The sequence below is a fragment of the Aspergillus chevalieri genome, chromosome 4, assembly GCF_016861735.1.
Source record: "Aspergillus chevalieri M1 DNA, chromosome 4, nearly complete sequence".
NCBI lineage: Eukaryota > Fungi > Ascomycota > Eurotiomycetes > Eurotiales > Aspergillaceae > Aspergillus > Aspergillus chevalieri.
Window position 1 is genome coordinate 2,296,440 of NC_057365.1, and position 23,414 is coordinate 2,319,853.

General features: G+C 49.1%; 7 protein-coding genes across 7 annotated transcripts; 3 read left to right on the top strand and 4 right to left on the bottom strand.

The window, feature by feature from the left end:
• Positions 1–890: 890 nt before the first annotated feature.
• Positions 891–1,751, bottom strand: ACHE_40831A (alpha/beta fold hydrolase; the record flags this gene model as incomplete). Its single annotated transcript, XM_043279073.1, has 1 exon — positions 891–1,751. The coding sequence occupies one exon, from the start codon at positions 1,749–1,751 to the stop codon at positions 891–893; it is 861 nt and encodes a 286-aa protein (XP_043136789.1).
• A 321-nt stretch (positions 1,752–2,072) lies between these two features.
• On the top strand, positions 2,073–2,450 carry ACHE_40832S (uncharacterized protein; the record flags this gene model as incomplete). The annotated part of the gene is made up of 1 exon (XM_043279074.1): positions 2,073–2,450. The coding sequence occupies one exon, from the start codon at positions 2,073–2,075 to the stop codon at positions 2,448–2,450; it is 378 nt and encodes a 125-aa protein (XP_043136790.1).
• Positions 2,451–10,338: 7,888 nt separating this feature from the next.
• Positions 10,339–12,130, bottom strand: ACHE_40833A (alpha-keto acid decarboxylase family protein; the record flags this gene model as incomplete). Its single annotated transcript, XM_043279077.1, has 2 exons — positions 10,339–11,873; positions 11,929–12,130. 2 exons carry the CDS (start codon positions 12,128–12,130, stop codon positions 10,339–10,341), a joined length of 1,737 nt encoding a protein of 578 aa, XP_043136791.1.
• A 1,447-nt stretch (positions 12,131–13,577) lies between these two features.
• Positions 13,578–14,063, top strand: aspf13 (allergenic cerato-platanin Asp F13; the record flags this gene model as incomplete). Its single annotated transcript, XM_043279078.1, has 1 exon — positions 13,578–14,063. The coding sequence occupies one exon, from the start codon at positions 13,578–13,580 to the stop codon at positions 14,061–14,063; it is 486 nt and encodes a 161-aa protein (XP_043136792.1).
• A 202-nt stretch (positions 14,064–14,265) lies between these two features.
• ARH1 (NADPH-adrenodoxin reductase) lies at positions 14,266–15,968 on the bottom strand (the record flags this gene model as incomplete). The annotated part of the gene is made up of 3 exons (XM_043279079.1): positions 14,266–15,132; positions 15,191–15,625; positions 15,681–15,968. The coding sequence occupies 3 exons, from the start codon at positions 15,966–15,968 to the stop codon at positions 14,266–14,268; spliced, it is 1,590 nt and encodes a 529-aa protein (XP_043136793.1).
• A 357-nt stretch (positions 15,969–16,325) lies between these two features.
• On the top strand, positions 16,326–18,722 carry ACHE_40836S (uncharacterized protein; the record flags this gene model as incomplete). The annotated part of the gene is made up of 3 exons (XM_043279080.1): positions 16,326–16,502; positions 16,576–16,770; positions 16,824–18,722. The coding sequence occupies 3 exons, from the start codon at positions 16,326–16,328 to the stop codon at positions 18,720–18,722; spliced, it is 2,271 nt and encodes a 756-aa protein (XP_043136794.1).
• Positions 18,723–21,354: 2,632 nt separating this feature from the next.
• On the bottom strand, positions 21,355–23,156 carry ACHE_40837A (Lectin C-type domain protein; the record flags this gene model as incomplete). Its single annotated transcript, XM_043279081.1, has 2 exons — positions 21,355–23,031; positions 23,094–23,156. The coding sequence occupies 2 exons, from the start codon at positions 23,154–23,156 to the stop codon at positions 21,355–21,357; spliced, it is 1,740 nt and encodes a 579-aa protein (XP_043136795.1).
• Between the last annotated feature and the right edge of the window lie 258 nt (positions 23,157–23,414).

Here is a 23,414-nt window from a genome sequence, read left to right on the forward strand (position 1 = left end):
CTGCCTGCTAGTATGAGGATGCATCCTGTGTTCAACGTTAGCTTGCTCCGCCCTGCTGCTGGAAACCCTGTCCCAGGCCAGAGACAAGAACCGCCGCCACCTGTTGAAGTGGATGGACTTGAAGAATGGCAAGTTGAGGATATCTTGGATTCCCGCTGGGAAAGGAGAGGTCGCGGGGGACCTCGTCTGAAGTATACAGTCAAATGGACCGGATATGATGACCCTACTGAAGAGCCGGCCGCATATCTGGAACACGCTCAGGAAGTCATCGCGAACTACCACCGCCGGTATCCCCATAAGCCTGGGCCTGGCCTCAACGGAGCTCGGCCTTGAGGAGGGGAGTACTGTCACAGGGCCAACCCGTGACCTATGCACGTGACCTGTGCACGTGATGCACAGAGATATCTATCTGCGCTAACGCCGATCCTGTTGCAGCTCTTCGAGCTGCGTCTTGTCTATGAACCTGTAGATAGCCTGACTGTAGCTTACCCAGTCCGTCAATTCCTAATATATATATATCTGTACCTGACCCTGCGCCTTGACACTATCCCAAATTAGGCCATGTTTCTGCACCACCTTGCATCTACGAATATACCTTTGATGAGTCATGATAAAATACTATATTGACAATCTACTACAGAATATTTATTGGGCAAATTAAAATAAACAATATCAATTTCACTGTCTTGCTCTCCTTACATGGATCTCAATTTCTATTTGAGGTGCGTTGTGGCTTTCATGGCGAGTACTATTTGACCACTGCTTGCCGCCAAAAGATATAGCATTGATAGCTTTTGTATAACCACATTAAGATCTTTGATATCTAGAGCAAATGATAGCCAGTGAAAAACCGGCAATCACCATATGTTGGAAGGTGCGTCCAAAGAATTTCACTCTGTTTGGGTTGCCTCCAAAAACTCCAGCAGTCTGTGCGCGATAGCAGATGGTTGCTCTTCGGGGAGAAAGTGCCCACAATCATGAATAGCGCCCCCGGAAACTTTGGTCGCGAAGTTCTGGACCAAATGAATCATATCCGAACCGACGGAGCTGGCCCCACCTAAAGCTAAGACAGGGATATCGAGTGGTGTCTTTGCATATTCCAGATTCTGTTTCGCACTTGTTCCAAAAGCTCGATAATACTCGAACCCCCGACTCATCGCTCCTGGTCTTGAATAGGCTTGGATATAGCGTTCAAAATGATCTTCGGGTAAACCATCTGCATGAACCGTCTTCAAATTAAAGAACCAGGTCAGTAGCTCCCGCTCACGACCGCGAGTCAGAATTTCAGGTAATTCAGGAAGCGCGTTGAATGAGAATTGCCAAAGACGCATGTTGGTCTGATGAGGCAACGGAAACCGAAGCTGGGGCATGAAACCCGGCACTGACGCGTCCAGGATACTGAGCGATTTGATTCTCGATTGAAATTGAGCGGCCCAAGGATAAGCAATCCATCCACCCACATCATGGCCAACTAGATGGTACGGTCTTTCTTTCAAGATATCGTGAATAGCTTCGGCCATGACTTTGCTCACGTTCGCAGTATCATAGCCATTGAGGGGAGGAAGTGAATCACCCAAGCCCGGGGGGTCGAGCGCGAAAAACTGATAATGTTTTGAAAGGGGCTCGAAGATATCGCTAAACGCCTCTGCTGTTTGTGGCCAGCCTGGAATGAGAATCAAAGGGGGACCTTGACCGCCAACTATGGCTCGGACTCCGTGGAGGAGACGTGTGACTTGCCATTTTGGTGTCATGGTGTTGACGTCGGCTGGGTCAAGTATACGGATGAAGACTTCGAAGGGCGGGCAATTGTAGGCACAGTAGTTGCAACGCGTGTTCGGGTATTTCGGTGGGTTAATATCATTTTGTAATGAGTCATAGTTAAAGTAAATGATGAATCAGGGCAAGGGGTTATTTCAGGTCATATGTGTATCCACATGTGTTAGTACCCAACGGGTCACGTGTCGTTGGGTCCGTTTAGGCCTATTAGCCTACCACCAACAACACCTACTCGTGTTTTCTACCCATGAATTCCACGCCAGCTACCGAGTACAAACGTCGCTACCGCCAATCCCATGTCAGACACCGATATGGGGGAAGCCCTGGAGGCACATGAACCCCCGACCGCTTCCCCCCGGGAGCCCATCACCCCCAAAACGACCGCCGATACCGAAGAAAGTTACAGAGCCCCCCTCTATCCCCGAGAACTTGCTATGGCCCGGGCCATCCAACCAAAATACGCCCCCGGCTTCCCCTACCCACGAATCCCCCCAGAGTCAACTAGGCTTGGAGCTCCAAAGCCACGTTACAACATTGCCCGACATGACTGCATCCATGGACAGATTGGATCTCTCAACAGCGAGCCATTTATAACAGTGTCTGCAACTACCTACAATCTACTGAAGAAGCCCGAACATGATTATTCTCTCTCCCTGATTGCACTCGAGGCTTAAAAAAATAAATCAAACTTCTTATTCGCATTGCTTCTTAAATCAGTAAGGGATTATAAAATTCTTAGTAGATACAAAAGAATCTAAGCATACGATCTTTCCAAAGAGGGCTGCTGTGCATCTAGTGGGGTAAAACTGCAATGCCCTTTCTGATCATTGCTTCCTTCAATCCGATCGATGTCCCAATCCGGTGTTGAGCCAGTCTCTCCCCATATCAAATCGCCGAGAGCTGCAGTGTCTGTGCAAACATCCTCGGGCGGGTGGCAGGCAGCGCTGATAGCAGCACTGCAGGATCCCGCTAGTGGTATGGCTGACTTGAACCTTCGAAACGCCAAACCGACCAACAATATACCCATGGCTAAGCCAATCGCAGCAGCAAAAATTATAGGCAGGGGTGCGAACCCTACCAAACTGTTCGTGCTTTGATATAATAGCTTATCATTTGAGTCATAAGGGATCAAGAGGACAAAGTACCAGCCTTGCGAGACAAACCAGTGGATTATCATGAAGACTAATATGATTGGAATCCCATAGTGGTAAGGAATACTCAGCCAGTAAGTTGAACGTTGCTGACTACCCTTAACGGGCCAAGTGACACGAAGTGGCTTTCGATCGACTCCATAGGAGCTATACTCCGCAGCTGAAAGCATACTAGTCAGCACACTATTGTAGAAATAGTAGCCGATTGTGACTATCAGTTGGGCGCAATTTGCAATCACCACGCCCTGTAGCTCGGAATCAGGATATATACTAGAATGTGTGTTTCTTGCTGTGGCTTCTGAGTCCCAAAGTCGTTGAAGGGTTTTTGCATCGAAATCTCCGCTAAACCCCATTATGAAAGGGAGAACAAGGCCTGTTATGGCACCCCCCAAAAAACTAAACTAAGTCAGCTTTGAGGACAGCGAAGATCCAAGTTGTATGTCATGACTCACACGACTAAAGTGACTACCCAGCGAAATGTGGTAGGTGCCTTTCTCCATTGCCTGCATGGTGAAAGACGTTCATATATCATGGAAGATTGTCGTTCTTGCGTCACCATAGGAAGGGGAGCCCAGTTCCCCTTTTTAACATACTCCAAAGAAGCCCAGCACATTCCTTTTGTTGTCTCGTCAGGTCGTCCTAGGAATGATGCTATTGCATCACCTGTTGTGAGAAGAGGAGGTGCTCGAGACTGATAAAGCCGGGCTGTAAAGATCATCGCGATGACCTTCACCAGGGTGACGAGGGAAATAATCACACCAATAAGGGGGTTGAAAAGCAGTTGGCAATTTTCCTTACCCTCAAAGGCCAAGCACCCACTCAGACGTAAGGTCACTTTATTAGCGTAAAAATCGGCTGAAAAGCATTCATCATCTGGTATTGTTGGAGCAAATGTACTAGCATAAACTGATTGGGTACCCTTCCAATCCCGACATGAAAGCACAGAGGCATTTCCTCCATCACTCATTGACAAATCATCTGCGAGGAGAACAAGGCCCTTATACCCCGACGAATAAGGTGTTCTATAGTGTTCATTGCATTCCTGAAGGGAAATCTTCTTGCTCTTTGTTCCTGTGATCTGGAGCACAAGTTTATCCCAATTGATTATGCCTGCTAAAGAATCGGACGAGCCGTCAAAACATTTCTCCAAACCAGGAGTAGTCAGATTCCGCACATTCTGAGCATCAAAATCGTGTGGTCCGACGAACGACCAATTGAGATTATAAGAAAGGCTTTCAAAGACAGTGGAGTTATACCTATAAGCCAGATTAGCACGGTTCCAATTAGGAAGAAAATTATTGTTGCGAGCTCGTACAGTAAATGAAACGGCGTGGCAGTGATTAGCAAAATGACCCAAAGTCCAAGGCGATCGAACGGTATAGCCGACAGGTTCCTGAAACTGGCACCCCCAATGTCTAACCAGCGGCGTTTCGTGTGGAAAACATCGATTTCATCCCTGGTTGGGGCGACAAGCGTCTGCATGCAGTAATTGCTTGCTGCCAGAATGCAGGTGCTAAGAATATTGATAATAAGGTGAAGCGCCATGCTCCATCGGCTGGTTATGGTGCAACTGCCATCGTAGATCACTTTTGAGTTCGAAGATCCTCCAGAACCTTGATGATTGGACGCCAGTCCACCCGCTATGGAGATGAAGATAATATTCAGCAGCAGCAAGACAGCAGATGCTTTTGCGCAAAGGTATACACCTTCAATCCAAACTAGTTCCGAATTCGGAGGGCTGTTGTTTTCTATGCTATTCACCAAATTGTTTCTGTCACTGCTGTGTCTCGTTTCCTCTAGGAGAGCCGCATCCGGTGCTGTATCATTTATGCAGTATGACCCTCCCTTCTGAGGCCGGAGCTCGCTACTTACAGCTGACGAAGCCGATGTAATCGATTGTTGTTGACTGTGGAATGTAAGGAGCTCCGCTTCACTTGGGCGGTCATGTGTTATATTGCGGTAGCGCTGGATTGAAGCTGAGGACTGAAAGCTGGCCCATAGGCGGCGCACGTCAAGCCCCTCCAAGGCCATAGTATTGATAAGCCCTAATGTCGGCGAAATCTAGCATGGTGAGAGGTGGAAGTGCCGCAAGTGCGGGATGGGAGCCCCTTATTTTTGAGCATTTGTGGGCAAACAGAATGTGACCCCTGCATGCATAGATCTACAGTGAGGCTGACTTTGAAGTGGAGCACAGCTATGGCTGAGAACACATGGGTGAGGATTGGCCTTATAAGAGATTGACATTGTGTTCCGAGTCCACCAGTAATGAAGAAAGGAGTATGCTGTGCGAAGAATGGGCGATTTTTGCACCGCCCCCTGAAAACGAGAAAAACGAGGCTGCCGATCGGCAGTGGGTAGATATAGTGTAGAAGAAACTTTCCAGATTGTTATGGCCTTTCACGACCAGCTTTTTACCATTCAAGCATCAAACAGTGACCTGGATCTGGGTCTCTTTGTGGGAAATGATTACTTGTGGACCCCTAAACGCGGAGGCTGGCAGAAGGAGACCACCCTCACCAAGGTCATTGAGTAACGTTGACTGTAAAATCTGGAGAGTAAGGTGGCTCCTAGTGCATATCATATGAGCAATGATTCTATGTTGCCAGTAATCAAGGGTGCCGAGATTGGGACCGAAGCCATGGTGGGTGTGGGTTAGTTTTGGAATTGTAAAACGAGGACCTGTGAATTTCCTGTTCCGGCTAGTCTTGCCGTCTCTGGTATAGCCTCTTGATACGCTGTACTGTAAACACCGCCTGGCCTCCCAAGTATAAAAGAGCCCTCCCTCACTGTTCTGACTTCGTTTCCTCCCAAATCTTTTTTTTTTTCTTGCCAAACTCCCTCCCATATTCTGCAATCATCCATATTCCTGGCCATTTGAACTCCGCCACCCCCTCCTTTTTTTTTTTTTTCTCGATGGAAAAGGAAGAGCTAGGAGTGTTAGCTATCATAATCAGCAGGCAGGGTGGATTATGGTTATTGGAAGCTGATGGACACATGATGATATATGGACGGACTTGATGCAGACCCTCTTATTGGTTTCCGAGTCTTTCTCCTAGGCCAGTGAAGTGCTCAAGGAAGGGTCGTAAAATCGCTTTCACAGTTCGTAGCCATCTCAAGAAACAACTGTCAAGCGAAAGGGCATATGTGTCAAGAGGAAAGAAATAAAGGAATACAAAGCCTGAGTGAAACGCCACATGGATCATCTGGATCAATGCTATTACTTTGCCTAACTGTTCTGTACTAGGTTATCTTAGTTCCCCAGAAACAAAAGCCACAAGTGTTGCAGATGTCAAACCGATTACTCTGTCTACCTCGACCTTGGCATGGGCAACAAATTGGGATATGCTATGCCCTTTATCCCATCTGGAGACGCTGGTAACTCTTCCGCAGGATACGGCCCCAATACAGTCTCCAATACCAGACCCTGCATCAAGTCTTTCACTTGTCACACTGGGAAAGAGACCGGCGTTTCAATCTCAACGCCTCAAACGTTTGAGTAATGCCATTAACAAGCCCTGAACCTTGCCCCTCCCACTATTCATCAGGTTCGTTGAGCTCGAATTAGCGCTCAACGAAGGGTATGGAAAAACAGGTGCGATGGCCGCTCTTACAGCGTGCTTTGACACTTCTTTCCAGATGGCAGGTAGAGCGGTCTTGTAGCTGCGAGGGAACCTGCCTTTCCCGCAAGAACAGAGTGGTTGTCGTCCAAATTCAACGGAGGCGGGGACTTTGTCGCTTGTTAGGTATTCGCAAGATGGCTTATGGTTCCAGTCACGACAGCGCTCGACCATGGCTGGCAAATGCATGTTTCCATTGGAGGAGTTCGCTTTTATCTACTGTAATGGATAATGAATCATGTTGAGCAGTGGTACCATTTTTGGGATGATATCCAATAACATTGAAAGCCGGCCTCTTCAGGACCCATATGAGAAACCACATACACTCACGTAATGAGACACGTTGGGTCAGGCTCGTTAATCATAGAAAGGGTAGCGGCCATCCTCATGCCATCTTTGAGGTGGTCTGCTCGAAATCCGGGCATAGTGCTTCATATTGGAAATCAGGACATCTTCGAGTTGCTCCTGGAGCTCTGAAGACACGGGCTTCAGCCTCGTTTGGAGCAGCCGTGGTTATACCAACCCGTTGGGGGACATCTGAGTTACCGACATCAGGCATCCCATTGTTTTGCCTTTTACTGTCTTGGAACTAGGGTCGACTGCTGATCCAGAATTACATCGTTAGTCGCAGTTTCAACATCGCCATGTGGTGCGCCGTTCCCAACTGGTGACGGTTGTAATGCCGCTGGTACCACAAGCCGAACCTAGCAATATTAGACAACGCCTCGGATATATGAGCAGGCTTATGCACATACCTTAAAAGAGAACGGAAACCTGCTCATAAGCTTCCACGAAGCTGACCCAGTGTTACCACCCACGTTTGATCAAGCCTTCCCGCCAAGTACTTTCGGTGTACACTTATCGACGGCGACTGTACTGAGAGCAAGGCTTCCAGTGCCCAGCTATTGCTTAATAGACCAGTCTTCATCCTTAAGGACCCATTTCCCAGGTAGGTGCATCTGAAGAATATGTCCGTGCATGTTATAGTTCGCTTCCCCCCCCCCTGGTATTAGCAACAGACCTCGACCTGGGTTGCAGTTACAATATCTGCTGTAGGTACAGAATGTATCTGTTTGCTTTCTTGCTTGCTTCTGGTGCTTTGGTTGATGTTGTGTTTTTACCAGTAAGGAGAGTGGGCTTCGCACCAGTAATTTTGCGCTTTGTCCGTGTGCCTTGACTTGTATACCAACGTCAGCTCCGCGGGTTTGGATTTGTCGCGCGCTCAGGAACGGCCGCTTGCTTCGGCGATAGAGAGAATCGCAAAATAAACGACTCTGCCTCATGGTTGCTCGGGCAGAATCACCTTCATTCCATGGGAGCTTCACGGACGTTTCATAATCGGGGATCACATGCCCAGCCATTAGTTTAATCAGTTGTCCCTTTTCGTTTTTCAGCAGAGCGCCCGCAGCGCCCTGCGTTCTCCCATACATATCGTGCAATACCGAACCGAGTTCGACGATGAAGTCTGCCACTGGCAAAGCCTTGTTGGGCAACGAAGAAAAATAAGTGAAGAAAGCAGTACTCGCGGACGACAATACTGCTCAGGTCTTCAAACTTGCGGTCCTCTCCCGCAACGAGCGCTTCCCAAGACTTGGAACATGTCGGAGACTGGGTATTCACGGTGCAACAAGTCGCAATTATATCACGACGTCTAGATGGTGGAGTGGTGGAAGCGAAGGCGTCGCTAACATTCATTCTGTCCCCGGTCATTGACGCACTGTTCGGGGCGGAGAGGTCGATCAAGGGACCACCACCGCGCTTGGTCTGCTGAAATCTCTGACGATAGACTGGAGCAGCTTGTGGGCCTCCTCTCTAGATATCTCGTGGTCTGAATCCTTTACACAGATGTCGATGACCGTGACCTTCATCTTGTCGGATTCCGGAAGTAACGACTGAAACTACAATATAAAGATTGAATGTATGGAATGTAAGGAATATATAGTAGTATCAACGATCGTATATAAGTAATGCTATGGAGCTAGTGTATAGCGAACCAAAAGAACGGACGAGTATATGTTGCAATGCATCAATGCAGTACATAACGGGAAGCTATACAACACCATAACAAACGGCGCAAACAGCTGGCTCAGTGCAGTCAAGGCGATGAAGTTTCCCTTTTTGTTGACCATGATTCGGCCCAGTATTCCAATCTTCCACATCATCCCTCGTCTACCTCTCCTTGCAACACGACCTAGTATGTCAGCGAAAGTTTATGGACTGGTATGTTTCATTTTTGCTCCTTTTTTTATTGAACATCAACTAGTCCAGTATGCCAAGTAAAGACGTCAATAAATTGCCTCCCGTTGATCAAGGTCGTTCAAGTCGCCGCTTGCTCTTCTAAAGTACTGCTCGCCAGTACTGTACCAAGGGCCATCACATCTGGTGAGATGCGTGTCTGTTAAATAGTGTCATGTGGTGTGCAGTTTGACGGATGCATTACTGCTGGTATAACAGGCCGAGCCTAGTGGCAGTAGCCATCGCCTCATCTATATGAGGCTTTATGCCCCTTATTTGTAAGCCCATGAAAGCATCAAACAAAACGTACACTGTGCTGGGGCATTTCCCCAGGGCACCCCACATGTACCCCGAGGTGTATGCAAGCTCCAATTCCTCAGCCCAAATGAAACTGCCTGAATCCCTGAGTGCAGTGGATTTCACCCATTGAACATTGTATGCATCTGTGCCATCCATAGTTTTCTTTGTTGAACAATTAGACAGGAATTGAACCTTTACTTTGACTCTTTTGTCATTCTTTCTCCTTGCAGTTTTGAAGATGACTAGTTCCACCAGCCTATCAGGTCCAAGCCGTTTTGGTCGGTCCTAACCATATCGTTGCCGTTGGGTAAGATATGGTTTGCGGTTAGCGCAATTGATTTGCCGTACTCATTCACCGTCATTGGACCCAGTGTTCCAGCCCATCATATCTGTTTGGCCTCGCCACTCCCAGACTGGTTAGCACTTGTAAAAGGACCTTCGTTGGATTTGACCATGCATGATTTTCGCATGTGGGGAGATCCAATATTGGGGTGAAAAGAATGGGAGTTGCTCGAGACCCTGGAGTCTCTCATTAGGGCTCCAATCTCCAAGAAATGAATATATGTGCCATAGGTACGATATCGACTGTAGCTAAATCAGATTAGTATAAGCTCTCATACAGTGCCTCTGGGTTGCTAACCTACCCAAGTTTTCCAAACCTGTGCCACTTATGTCCGGAATAACGTTGCACTTTTTTTCGTCGAGTAGTACAACCATGCGCTCATGTATTTGACGGGAATTCCATATCACACAGGCCAAAATCATCGGTAATTCACAACCTAACCAAGTGAGACTGACTATATATGAGAGATAGCGGCTTTCAGGGAGAGTGAGTTCATCACAATGACCCTGGAGGCTTGTGTCATTTTTGCGATCATATCATGCGGCAATCACAATCCTGAGAATGGGTTCGAGAAGGGAACATCTCTGAATGCCTGGAAAATGAAGCAAAAGAATTTTTGAGCAACAGCAGTAGTGTCATTGAAATGGTAGAAATAGTAGGGATGGCAGGAAGGGCAGAGACCTGGAGAGGATGGTTAGAGATTGTAAAGAGCAACTCGCGCTACGGGCAGTAGTTTTGACGTTGACTTTAGACCCATTTGAGATACTTCATTCACTAGAGTACTGGCAAGGAGTTGGTTGATTAACATTGTCATACTTTACTGTTTACGTCTACCCAGTCGTAGGAATGATCACTTGACAAGCTGAGTATTTACATTGAGTACTATTGCAATGACTAGCTATTTGTTCCAACATGGTCACTTTGCCTTCTGTTGCTGTTTCTTCTCCGCTTGCTCCTGGCTATGCAATAAACCCATCAGAAGCTTAGGCGCATCAAGTCTCGGCAGGAAAACCTCTACCATCCGGATCCCCTTCGCATTCCACATCCTCTCATCAGCAAGTAATTTCTCCAAATCACCCCAGGTTCGAATCTCAGTTGTATGCGCGGCGTACTCGCCTTCTTCCGGTGCACCGAAAAATTCTGGCGCCTTGAGGTACCGCCATTGAGTGATGTCGTTATACTCCGCATTTCTTCCGTGAATGCATCGCTCAATCGTGTATCCCTCATTGTTGATAAGGAAGACGACCACGTCAAGTTTGTGGTGGATGATGGTGCTCAGTTCCTGCGCTGTTAGCTGGAAACTGCCATCTCCGATGAGGAGAACCGTGCGAGCACGTGGGAGATTGTGATACTCGGACCGGGCGATGAGGTCTTTCTGTGCAATGCTGGCGCCGAGGGCTGCGGGGAGCATGTATCCGATGGATAACCAGGTAACCGGCCTAAAAAGGCGCGTGTGCTGAGGGAGGACGAACTCGTTCGCACCGTAACCGGCCGTACCAGTCTCCGCAAGAATGATATCACCTTCCCGGAGGAACGGGGATAGTCTCTGCCAGAAGCCACCTGTCTGTGTGACCGGATCCGATCTTGTCACCGGGGAAAGGGTACTGGTAGGGATGATTTCGGGGGTGTGTTTGGGGAACTTCGAAGCATCGAGCTGCGCAATGAGTTGCTGTAGGAATTGCTTCGAAGGGAGGTCATGGAACGCTTCCTTGTTGGTCTTGATCGCAGTTCCTGTGAAGTCTATCGTGACATCCTTTTTTGGAAGCGTAAGGTTCTGGTGGCTGTTCGTCGAGCTGTAGTGAGGGCCAAAGCAAAGCACCAAGTCACAAGAATCGACGAACTTCTTGTGATCTAGCGTATACACTCCATGGACATTTGGCAGGGCTTCGCTAACTAGACTTTTTCCGAATCCAGAAGTAAACGTAGGCCATTCTGTCTTTCTGACAATTTGATCAATCTCATCCAGAATGTCAAGCACCCTGCTCTCGCCATCGACCAAAATCATGGGCTTCTTGCTGCTGTAGATACGGTCCAGGACAAGTCGCAACGCCTCCTCTCCGACCTGCGGCTGGCTGACCGGGGGAGGAATGACGATTTTGGTATCAAGCCCTGCTGCAGACACCCGAACTCCAACCATGTCATGCGGAATTGCAATTCGGACCGGCCTGCTGTGAACTAAACACTGCTGTAAAACATAATCGATCTCTGCAGGTGCCGTACGGTAGTCTTTGATTATGACTTGCGCCACTGTGATGTGTTCCTGCATCTTGTCAAATCTGCCAAATTCGCCATCAGCGAATGTGTGATGGACGAGAGCCCGTGATTCCTGAAACTGTCGTGGTGGCGTGCCAACTATGTGAACAACAGGAGCTCGTTCTGCATATGCACCCGCAATGGCGTTGATAGCCGAAAGCTCCCCGACACCAAATGTGGTGACAAGAGCACCGATTCCTGGGACAGATACTTAGTTGAGGCCTTTCGCACCATGATTAGGAGTGGGCCATACCCTTGATCCGCGCATATCCATCAGCGGCATACCCGGCATTCAACTCGTTGCAGTTCCCGATCCATTTCAACCCCGAGGGAGCTATGTAATCTAACAGCTTGAGGTTAAAATCCCCCGGCAGTCCAAAGATGGAATCGGCGCCGAGCTGGAGGAGTCGAGTGAAGAGATACTCGGAGAGGGTGGTGGTCTTTTCGCTAGTCATTATTGTAGAAGTTGAGGTTAGAAGACAGGAGTGCGGTTGAAGACGGCTTTATTGATGGTTACCCCTCAAGATTATGTTAGGCATAGGGCGTGCGGGGTTATCTTCCGCTTCCTGCGGTTCGGCAGTAACTTCCAATACTGGAGTATGCTTTGAGAGTGAGTCAACTTGATAGAGAAAGCGCAGTGTTTCGTGCTTAATATTCAGAAGACGACAGCAATGAATTTGGACAAATGACGTCCAATTTGCCCAAAAGGGTAACTCAGAACAGATCACATGTCGAAGCTTGTGATTGGCTGTTAAACGTGGGGAATAAAGTCACGTGTCATCATCACGACGTCTTCGTCTTCATCTATTCTTCTATCAACTCGTGAAGACGTGACTGTGCAGTCTGTGCTATGCTGAATCTCATATTCACTTCCTTTTTGAGCCCCCCCGAGGTGGATTGGGCTGGATTTTCAGCAAGTATCCCGTTACGTTGGCCATTCCGCGGGAGTTACAGCATGACATCTGCCGTATCATTAGTCTGCTGTCCGGAAGTCCTCCCTATTGCTAACAAAACATAGAAGTCCTGTATTCTCGAGTCATGCACTGTTTGGAAAAGGCCCCGATGGCCGAAGATGGCCGGAAACTTGTCAAAAACAAGATACTGTACTAGGTCGTATCGTGAGGAACTCGTATCTGGAAAATGATACTGCTATTTTTAGCCGCTGCGCTGTTCAATTCTGTGAATTTTCCAAAGTGCAGGTTTTCTATGTCTTCCGAGGGAGCATCCCGATTGCTCGTGTTCTACAGAACTCCGTTGCCGTCGGCCTGGCTGTATGCCTGTCTCACAGCATGTGTCTGTATGGCCCTCTTGCTAACTGCAGTGTCACCGTTGCCACCACGGGTCAACACCAACCTCTTGTGATTTGAATAGTTCGGCTGATGGACATTCGTCCGGGTCTTTCCGCTTTTATTTCCTTGATCGGCCGTGTTAGATCGGATGGAGGGGTCTCTCCAAGACCATTTCCCCGTATCGGATGCTATTGGACATCATCTTGATTAATTCGTACTATGGCCGAAGAAGCATCGCGTGGTGTGTGTCTCACTCTCCACAGCAATCCTCAGCGTTTCAATTGCTCCGGTTTCAGGGACAGCTGTTCGCAGCCTCCATTTACGGGGCTGGAATGGGATGATGATTCCCTTGTCTGAATCTGCAGGATCAGTTGCACATACGAATTGCTATTCAGGGCAAGCTGCATACTATATATCGTGCTTATACGTGGTATCACCGTCTGATCCGACGGAAGTCCCGGATGATGGACTAAAAATAATAGAAGCGAAGTGCGAGGGTCGTAGGACGAGGTGATATAAATCCTCGGTGATCACCCAGAATCTCAATCCCAGCACCATCAGCCTCAGCAGCTTTCTGGTCCTCTCGAGATCAAAACCTTAATCCATAAACAAAATGAAAATCACAATGTTCTCCTCTCTCCTCACCATCCTCGCCGTCTCCTCCACCACCCTCGCAATGCCTGTTGCATCCGCATCACCCCAAGCAGCAGCATCCCAAACAATCTCCGTCTCCTACGACGAGCGATACGACAAGGGAGCCTCCTCCCTGACCACTGTCTCCTGCTCCGACGGCACCAACGGCCTCATCACCCAAGGCTACTCAACCTTCGAATCCCTCCCCAACTTCCCCCTCATCGGAGGCGCGCCCACCGTTGAGGCCTGGAACAGCCCCAACTGCGGAAAATGCTACCAACTGCACTACCAGAACGGCAAGGTCGATAAGACGATTAATGTGCTTGCGGTGGACTCTGCGGTCGGCGCATTTAATCTGGGACTGCAGGCTATGGACCAGTTGACGGGTGGGAATGCGCAGCAGTTGGGAAGGGTTGACGCGACGTACACGGAAGTTGAGGCGTCGCAGTGTGGTATTACTTCTTGAATTTGATGATTGACGATGGTGATTATGATATCGGCTTGGTTATTGGTAATGATGTGATGGATTAGAATGTGTACTTTGATTTGTGTCATTGAAATGGTTTCCTTGCTTTGTATACGAGATTAGCACTTTTAGTGATTTATAATTTATACATATCTGTGTGATTACCATACAGCAACATATCGAGTATACACATTACGAATCTTCACGAAACAACCTCTAACATCTCCTCAACACGACCAAACTTCTCCCTCAGTTTCCCTCTCTCCTTTCCCACTTTCCGTTCCACAGCATCAATCATCTCCCAGTCACTCCAGCTCGTCGTCCGCAACCTCCGTTCCTTAGCTTCAGTTTGCACTCCCTCCCAACCAAGACCAGTACTCCGACCCGGCGAGTTCAGCAGCGCATGCTGCCTACCCATATCAGCCAAAATCGTATCTGCGGTACTAAACGCATCCGTCATCGTAGTAGCAATAACCCCCGTTGGACCACGCTTAACCCACCCCGCACAATAAAGCCCCGGAATATGCGAGAGGAGCGAACCATCCGGAAGACGTTGCGTATCACCCGTAACCTTGGGTGTAGTTATCCTTCCGAATCCATCATTGGGTATCACGCCGCGCTGCTCGTCGAACTGAACACCCAAATCTTCCTCCAGCCCCGGCAAGGGCAGCGATTTGTAGCCCACGCTGCGGAAGAATGTGTTTGCGGGGATGTTTACCTGTGCGCGGTTGCCGCTGGAGAGGTACTTGGGTGTTACTTTTGCGCTTGAGGAGTACGGGTCTGAGGGGTCGAGTTCGTTGCGGGAGAATTTGACGTGCGAGAGGCGGTAGGGGTGGATGGGGGACCAGTTTAGGCATTCGGGGGAGAGGAGGAAGTCTAAAGACCAGGATTTTGTGGATATTGAGGGGTCGTTGGTTGAGCCTTTTTCGAGGAGTTGGATGAGGCGTTTTTGGGCGCGTGGGAGGCCTGAGATGACGTCGTCTGGCGGGAAGAGGTCTTTGGGGATTGGGTCGAAGGAGACGGATGGGAGTTGGAGGAGTTCACGGACTTCCTTGATTGTGAAGGATGCCTGTATTGGCGGTTGTTTAGCATGTGCACGGAATTGATCGTCGTGCATGCAGACTCACCTGCATCGGGCCTCGACGGCCAACCACGCGCACCCGTTTGATTTTGCTTTTCAGTAGCTCCTCCACCGCGTATTCGGCAATGTCGGTCTTGCGCAGCTCATTAATATCCGAAAGTAAGATGCGTGCGACATCCAATGCCACATTTCCTTGTCCAATGATCACAGCGTCCTCCCCAGCGGTCAGATCTGGTGCCAGATCACGGTGTTCCGGAAGACCATTGTACCATCCCACGAATTCACGGGCCGAATATACATTTCGAGTTGCCTTTTCACCCGGGATTCCCAGCTCTTTGTCTTTTGGTGCTCCATAGGAGAACAGAATGGCATCGTAGTGGGGTTTCAAGATACGGAGGGGAAGATTCTCCCCCAGTTCGATATTGCCGATGAAATTGAAACGAGGAGATCCGGCTACTTCCGTAAATTTTTCCTCGCAGTTCTATGGCTAGTCAGTATGAATTGTCTGAGATCGCATGCCCCGGGGCATGACGCACCTTGACCTCCGGGTGGTCTGGAGCTACACCGTACCGCGCCAACCCGAACGGCACAGGCAGCTTCTCGTACATATCCACCACCGCATCTTCGGACTTGCCCAGCAATCGATGCGCTGCGTAGAAACCGGCCGGACCTGAGCCCACAATGGCGATGCGAAACGGGCGATCAGCCTGGACGCTGTAATGCCGGCGGAGTGATGTCAATCTTGACAGTTGAATGTGAGGACGAGGCGAAATACGGGCAATTTGCGCCGTGCAGGAGGCGCAGACATACGGCAAGCGATTCATTGTGCCTTTCTCTTTCTTCCTCCCATTGGGAAAAACGCAGAGTATGAATAGCCGTCATCGGAGCTCTCGAAGCAGGGACCCCACGTGATTGCTATCGCTGGTTGCCGGGTTGATTATCGGGTTGTTGATCGGTTACTCGAAGCGGCTCTGTTACCCTGCTTTGATTGGCGACTCACCCATCTTCAGCTGGTTCTCTTCACCACTCCCATTCCTCCATTCCCACATTCCTCTCTCCCCATTCCATGGTTCTGCTCTCCTGTCATATCCATTCTTGATCTCATCTGTCAAAAAGTTCGGCATTCCGATCGTTCCTGCTGCTCGCGTGGATGCTGCGATAAGCTTCATTCCATCGCGATCATGGGCAGATCGTTCGCTTCGCTCTTTTCTAGCCGTCCTGCTGCCCAGGGCTTCGTTGGCCCTACCGACCGTCCTTTAAATCCAAATGGTGTGCCGGAGACTAGCTGGGCCAAAGGAGGGTCAATAAAGTCCAAGTCGTGTCGTCCGTTGATTAATTTGAACGCACCTACCAACTCTGTAGGTTCCCTCGTGGTCGCGGAGAGTTGCTATCGTGGCTCGTGCAGATTGGCTAACTAGTGATACGATGCAGGCGTACCCTAATGTTTCTCGTGCGAGATCTCAGTGGGCACCTATGAGTCCCAAGACGAAGGGCTGGGTGTTGAATGGACGGCGTGTTCAGCTGGGTTTACGTGTTCTCGCTCTGCTTGGGGCGATTGGGGCTCTGTTTTGCGCTATCATTATTACGAGTCTGCCAGCAAGTATTGTTTGGATCGTCCGCGTCGGAGTAAATGCATGACCCTCTGGTTTCATGACAAGTGCTAATTGATATCCGTCCAGCCTGCGGTAGCAATCCTTCACACCCTCTACGGTATCTACCACCTCTCTCGTTCGCCTATCGGAAAGCCACCCGGAACTCAGGCCAATTACAATGTGTTCGCCTCGACGTTTGACCTGGGTCTCGTACCGTTCTATGTTTTCGGAGCATACATCTCGTATATTGAGTATGCCAATGTCGCATACAATTGGGGAACTTTGTTGGGCAACACCAATGGGATACCGCACCTAATTGCCAACGTCAACTTTATCCTCAGTGTTGCCAGCGGGGCGTTGCATGCTATCTCCTTTGGTATTTCCATGTTTTTGGCTATCGCCTTCCGTCGAATTACGCGACTTCCACCGGACATGAACCCCTTGGAGGATAACCTGACTGCTCGACCCCATAAGCGAACCAAGTCTGAGATTGCTGAAAAGCATCTCAGCCAGTCGACTGTGGATTCGGGCATTGGAATGGATGATCCACTCATTGGTTCACCTCGTACTATGCCAGTCTCGATGCACAACCGACACCCATCTTCTGGCGATGGCTTAACTGGATTTATCTACGAAAACCCAATGCCACAGGGACCTTTTGTGCCTCCGGACCAGTTATATTATGCTAACCCTACTCCTAAGCCTTTGCAATTCCAGCCAAGACCCCAACAGCAAGGCAATGTTATCCCCCGAAAACCGGTGCAAAGCTCTCAGGTGCTAACGCAAGACATTGACAACCTCTCGAGCCGACCAACCCCACCTATGCATCTCAATGTTCCTAGCCAGGGCCCTGACCAAGCTAGCATCTCGGATAGATCGAGGACAGTGAGTCCCATGTCGGACAACTGGATCGCGTACCCGTCACGCTCTCCATCGCCGTTGGACAATCTCCAAACCCCGCAGAAAGAGAACGCGAAGAACGAAACTGTGGCTCGTCGTGACATATCATCGATGTACAGTCGTTCCAACACCACGGCCTCCACCGACAGTGGCCCCAACTGGGTTAGTGCCGCTCAGCGGTATGGATGGAACATTGATGAGGCTATCAGGGAAGATGTCCGTGGAGAGTATGAATCACTCGCCATGCATGAACACTACGGCAATGATGACGACTATTTGGATGATTACCCGCAACAAAATGGATTGTACGACGACATTGAACGCGACGTGGGAGATGAGCCAATTAACATCTACCTGGATGATCGTCTGAGCGATGATGATGATCTCAAGGACGAAAATGAGGAACCAGCTACAAAGCTGCTGAATCCTCTGGCATTGAACCCACCCACACCGCTGGCCTCTCGCAGCAATCTATACGAAGACACCACGTCTAAGCCTCTCAACGGCCGTCACGCTCTCACCGATATCCCTAACCTGTCCCCCTCACCCAACCTACGCTCCGACTCCCCTGCTCCAGGCGACAGCCCCGAAAAGAAGACCGGCCGCTACTACGGCGAACTCGAGAGCAACCCAAGCATCTCCGTCCGGGGTGACCGCGACGTCAGTGAGCAGAACGTGCCATTGAGGAAGAAGAGCAAGCTCCAAAAGAAAAACAGCAAGTCCAAGAAAATGCAGTCCTACAACACACTCCGCCAAGACGACCACGTCAGCGACGAAGAGATTGACAATGAGGCTCCTCCCGCTATTCCTAAGGACACAAATGAAAACGACCGCAAGGGCCGTGTTGTCAGTAACTCCGGCGCGGACATCCGCAGTAATGCAGCACCTGCTTCAGCCGGCTTGGCGTCGTATGGAAACTACATTGCTGGACTTGGTATTGGAGTCGGACGCCGACGCGATGTCAGTGGGAAGATGGCTGAAGAAGGTAGGAGTGGTACAATGGTTAATGCCGGACGGCCAGGAACCGAGCCTGAGCATAAAAAACCCATTCGTGCGGCTGGATGGGCACGGTTTGCTGGACTGTAATGATTTATTCCCTTTTCTTCTTGTTACTTGTTATGTTGTGATGATTTGATTTGGAATTTTTTTTTCTCTTCTTATGATGGAACATGTAGCGATGATTTTTCTTTTTGTTTAGATACTCCCCATCTTGTTTGTTTGTGTAGAATATAGTTTATGTAGTTTGATTCCAGGAAAATACTATCATTGGATGATTATTGGCAAATATTTTCTATCTTGGAATAAATATAGCTGCAACGCCACTGTAAGTAATTGGTCTAAGGATTTCTGGGCCGTAGCCGTATGCCATGGATGAAGGGTCTAACAGCACCCCAGTCCCTCAACGACAACCTCTCTAAGGGAAGTAATACACCGGGATTCGTAGACGACATCCTCGGCATCGAGTCGAGCGACTGAATGGTATCCTGGCCACACAATGGCAATGATCGTTATCAAGCAATATGTTGGTCCCGTAATACGGGCACTCGATCGGGTCCCCGGATCGCTCCTGCATATGCTTATCTCTCTCGTTTGGAGCGAAGTGAAATTGGACCGCGGGATATATGTTCTCAGAAACTTTTGCTGCCACTATAATGAATATTATCAATCAATCTATTATTTACCATGTCTATTTTTAATCAAGAACACTTCGCACCTTTCATGCCACACTCGCAATCGGTCAGGGATGCCTCGCGGCCGCAGACATTCGCAAAGAGCACATTGAGGCTTTCTACATCCTTGAGGCGCCCTTCCCTGGTATAGCACCATGGGATGAGCGGCATCACCTGTCAGTACCAACCAGCCTTCTATGTACGTGCGCAAGGGCTCCTGGTCACGGACCTGAGAAAGCTCCACCTGAGGGACGCGTATTAGGGTTAGGGTTAGGTGATGTGGAGGATATGGATTCATCCAAGTAAGTCCGTGGCGAACCTAGGCGCAGACAGTTTGATTGCAGCCATACCTCGCAACTGGTACCATCAAGCGCTTGCAACTAGCATCAACATGTTGGACCTTCTTGACCCGAGTGCGGCCATTAAGACTCAGGCTAAAAGTATCACCGATAAGACGTTTGCTGCATTAGGAGAGAGATCAAGTAGGCCATAGTCGAACCTGCTTTAATTGTGCAGCGAGTTGTGCAGAGAGGCAGATTTGAGCTTCTTTGCGCTTCGTGCGGGTGTGCCTTGCAAAAGATCTCGGCCTTTTCAGTATCGAGGTTTCTCTAAGTCAGACATGACCCACAATCTGTTTCAGTGCAGTATGGCTGCAATATTTCTTATTCAAACACATCCTAATCTCACTAAAGTTCCTATTCTTGGAACCAGTATGAACTAGGTCTCATTGCTGCCGTTGTGTGCCCAGTGCACGGAGATGGTGATAGACTCTTTCGTCACGTCACAGTAACAGCCACCACATGATCGTAGAACTGTTCTCGCCATCACGGAGCATCGCCTCTATTCCTCAATATCTCCCATAGTGCGGACAATATGCGCAGAGTGAAGCTTGTTTTGTAATGCCGAATAGTGAGCGGCCTGCAGTCCTTTAGCCTCTATCGTAAAAGATGGAAAGACGTGTCCTGGACGAGATGTCATGGAAGTGCCGGCAGGCCAAAGAAGGTTCAAAGCGTGAGCCACTTTTATGTCTTCTGTTTTTCTAAACCCAACCGTAAGATCGGGCTTTGGAGCTTTCAGCTTGTTCTCAGTGTACTCCTATAGCGGCAAAGCTATCATCCGCCATTGAGTATCTGGAACTGCATCGTAGAGCGCTTATAGATACAGGGCGCTGACAGGCATTAAAACAGTGACGACTGCAGCGATAACAAGTGCTTCATTGGCGCACGTGCGCAGGATTTTTCTGGTCTGTGAAAGGTTCGTTCCGGGGCGTAAAGACAAATCGCTCGCTGAAGGTGAAGCCCGAGATTGCATCTCTGGACCCGCGACGGGTGCGCTTAGATGTGCTGGCATGAGTGATTGTACGTCTTTAGCGGTTCTCAGTTGTTCAGAACTGTACTAGTCGAGTGGTATGGGTGGGTGCGTGGTTGGGCATGTCCGTCGTCGAAGTCAGTGTCGGAGTCACTGGAATCGTCAGGCGAGAAAATGGAGTTCAGGTTCGCACTTCCATCTCAAGAGACACCCCTCTATGGGATAGTCTTCTTCGAAATTCGGATCCGTGCAGTTAGTCTTCGTAATGGTTTTGACAGACATTGCGTCTTGGTCGTCATGAAGATCTAGGTTATGCTCTGTAAGCTTTGGGATGTCGTCCAAGAATTGGTACGAAAAACAGGTCTTGACTGGTATCGTTGTCAAGTAACCCGTCGACAAATAATTCAATTGTTCTCAAGGTCCTGCGACTGGGCAGGGCCGGCGGGGTCGATCCTGCCATTTTCTGAGAATTCGACATTTAGATAGAGCTAAATATTGTTACTTCGTCTATCATATGAATGAGTAACGTGACTTGAAATACATGGAGATGAAACAGGAAAAAGTGGTGCGAGCTAAACGACCTGGATGATGCAGTTATGTCAAGCTAACGTAATTCAGTTTTACAGTACACCATCCATTTGCGTCAATAACTGTGTGTACACAGTTAGGGTTCTCTGACAGACTAACTAATATTATTATATACTCAAATTCATGCCATGCTTCCTGAATTCACCAAGCTTTCAAGACGGAACCCCCTCATACTCCCACCCTTCAATAACCCTCTTCCGTCGTCGCGAGTTCCGCCGATTAGCATTACATTTCACAAAGAGTGTCAACGCAGCAACAACACAGATGACAATCCCCCAAATCGTAGCAACCAGAACCGTCCGCTTCTCCAACTGCTGCGGATTCGACGCATACGGGCAATTAGCATCAGGGCCACCGCTGACCCAACAAGACGCAATATCCAACGAGTTAAAATCCAACCAGACTTGGCGCATACTGTCTTTAGAAGAGAAAACGTCCAGTGTACCGTTTGACGCTGATTGATACGAAAGAAGATAGCGGTAGAGGTAGGTATTTTCGAGCCCCGTACGTGGAAGAGAGAAAGAGGTATTTTCGGGGCAGGCACGTGCGGCGTTTCCGTAGGATGTCCTCTTTGTGGATAGTTTCCAAGTAAATGGGACGTTGTCGACGCGGCAGGCTGCGTAGCGATCTTCACCACAGCCGATAGCTTGCCAGTGACCATTTGTTGATAGGTCGAGTACTGCGCATCGTTCCTTGGGATCGCCATCTTCGTTATCTATGGAATCTTGCGGTTGCCCGGCAGACCAGGCCCAGGAGGCAGATAATGATATATTTCTGTATGTTTCAACGTCATTGTCGGCTGTGGCATTGAGGAGGGTGTCGTTAAGGTTTGGAGATAGACCGCATGCTGTTAGGTTGGTGACTATACTTGACAATTGATCCAGTGTCACTGAGCCGTTTGTCGTGGAGGGAACTGGAATTCGGGTCGATAATGACCATGAAGAATTAACCTGGGAGACCAGATAAGCGTCAGAGTCGTAGAGACATCCGGTATCCAGACTGCCGTCAACCGCTGAAGAGACATCCACAAAATCGGTCAGGTAGGATGGAGGAAACAGCACGCTGTCACTACTCAAGTCATAATCCTCAATCTGCGGATCGATATCCCCATATCCGAAAAGGACTCTTCGTTCCCTTGCGAGCTGCACGTACTTCGAGCATGGCCAACCGTCCGGGGTGCTCTGCCTACCCTTTGAATCCTCATGGATTGTAAAATATTCCGTGATAGGCTCATAACCGTTAGTCACCCGATACCACGAATTATTCAAATTGCTCCGCTCTTCTGCAAGTTGCGACGGATTATAGATATATTCGCCTAAGCTGCCATCAAGTAGATAGCCAAGGCGTTCCTTGTTACTCGGCAACTGCGCTCCAAATACCGCTGGAGCCGGGTCATCGGGCGCGGATGTACTGGCAGCCGCATGGAGATTGAATATCACAAATGAAAGGTACACATTCAGCTGGGAGGTGTTATTCTCGAAATAGCCACGCAGTATATGAATCAAGCCGGAAACATCAAGGTTATCAGAGCACTGATATGAACCCAATTGGTATAATTGCGATCCGGTTGAGCTAGTCACAGCGGTTATGGAGCTATCTGTCCCTACGTTTGCAGGGACGGACACCGGGCAGAACGACCATGATCGTCGTTCTGCGGACCAATACAGATCGACCAGTAGCCGACGGTACCCTACTGCCAAGAGATTGGATATGCATTTCGCAGTGGAATTCTTATCGAATACGTTGTCCGCGAAACATGCTGCCCTTAACGACACGGCCGGGTGCGTCACGAAGTTGATAGGAATTTGGCCTGCGGCATCTCTTTCGCTCTACCGGTAAATCCAGGTTATCATTCAGGTGCCGTATGCAATGAAGAAGCAAAGAAACATACTAGCAACGTAGCCACCCATGTAGCGTTTACAAGGGAGCTATCAGGGTCATAGTTCAGGGTCATGGACAGAGTCTCAGAGATAGGGGCTATGGGGCGCAGTCAACCAACATGGCAGATATCGTCCAGTCTGCCAGTCACTGTACCATTACAGGCGCAAATAATAGCAGTGTATAGCCAAAAATAACAATATGGGGATAATCTGGCAGTGCGACGAAGAGAAGTCGTCAATTCAGCCTTGACGGACAAGGCGGAGCAGCGCCTTTACCCCATTCGGAAAACAAGACAAACAAAGCAAACACCATCTGGCCACTTCTCCATCCA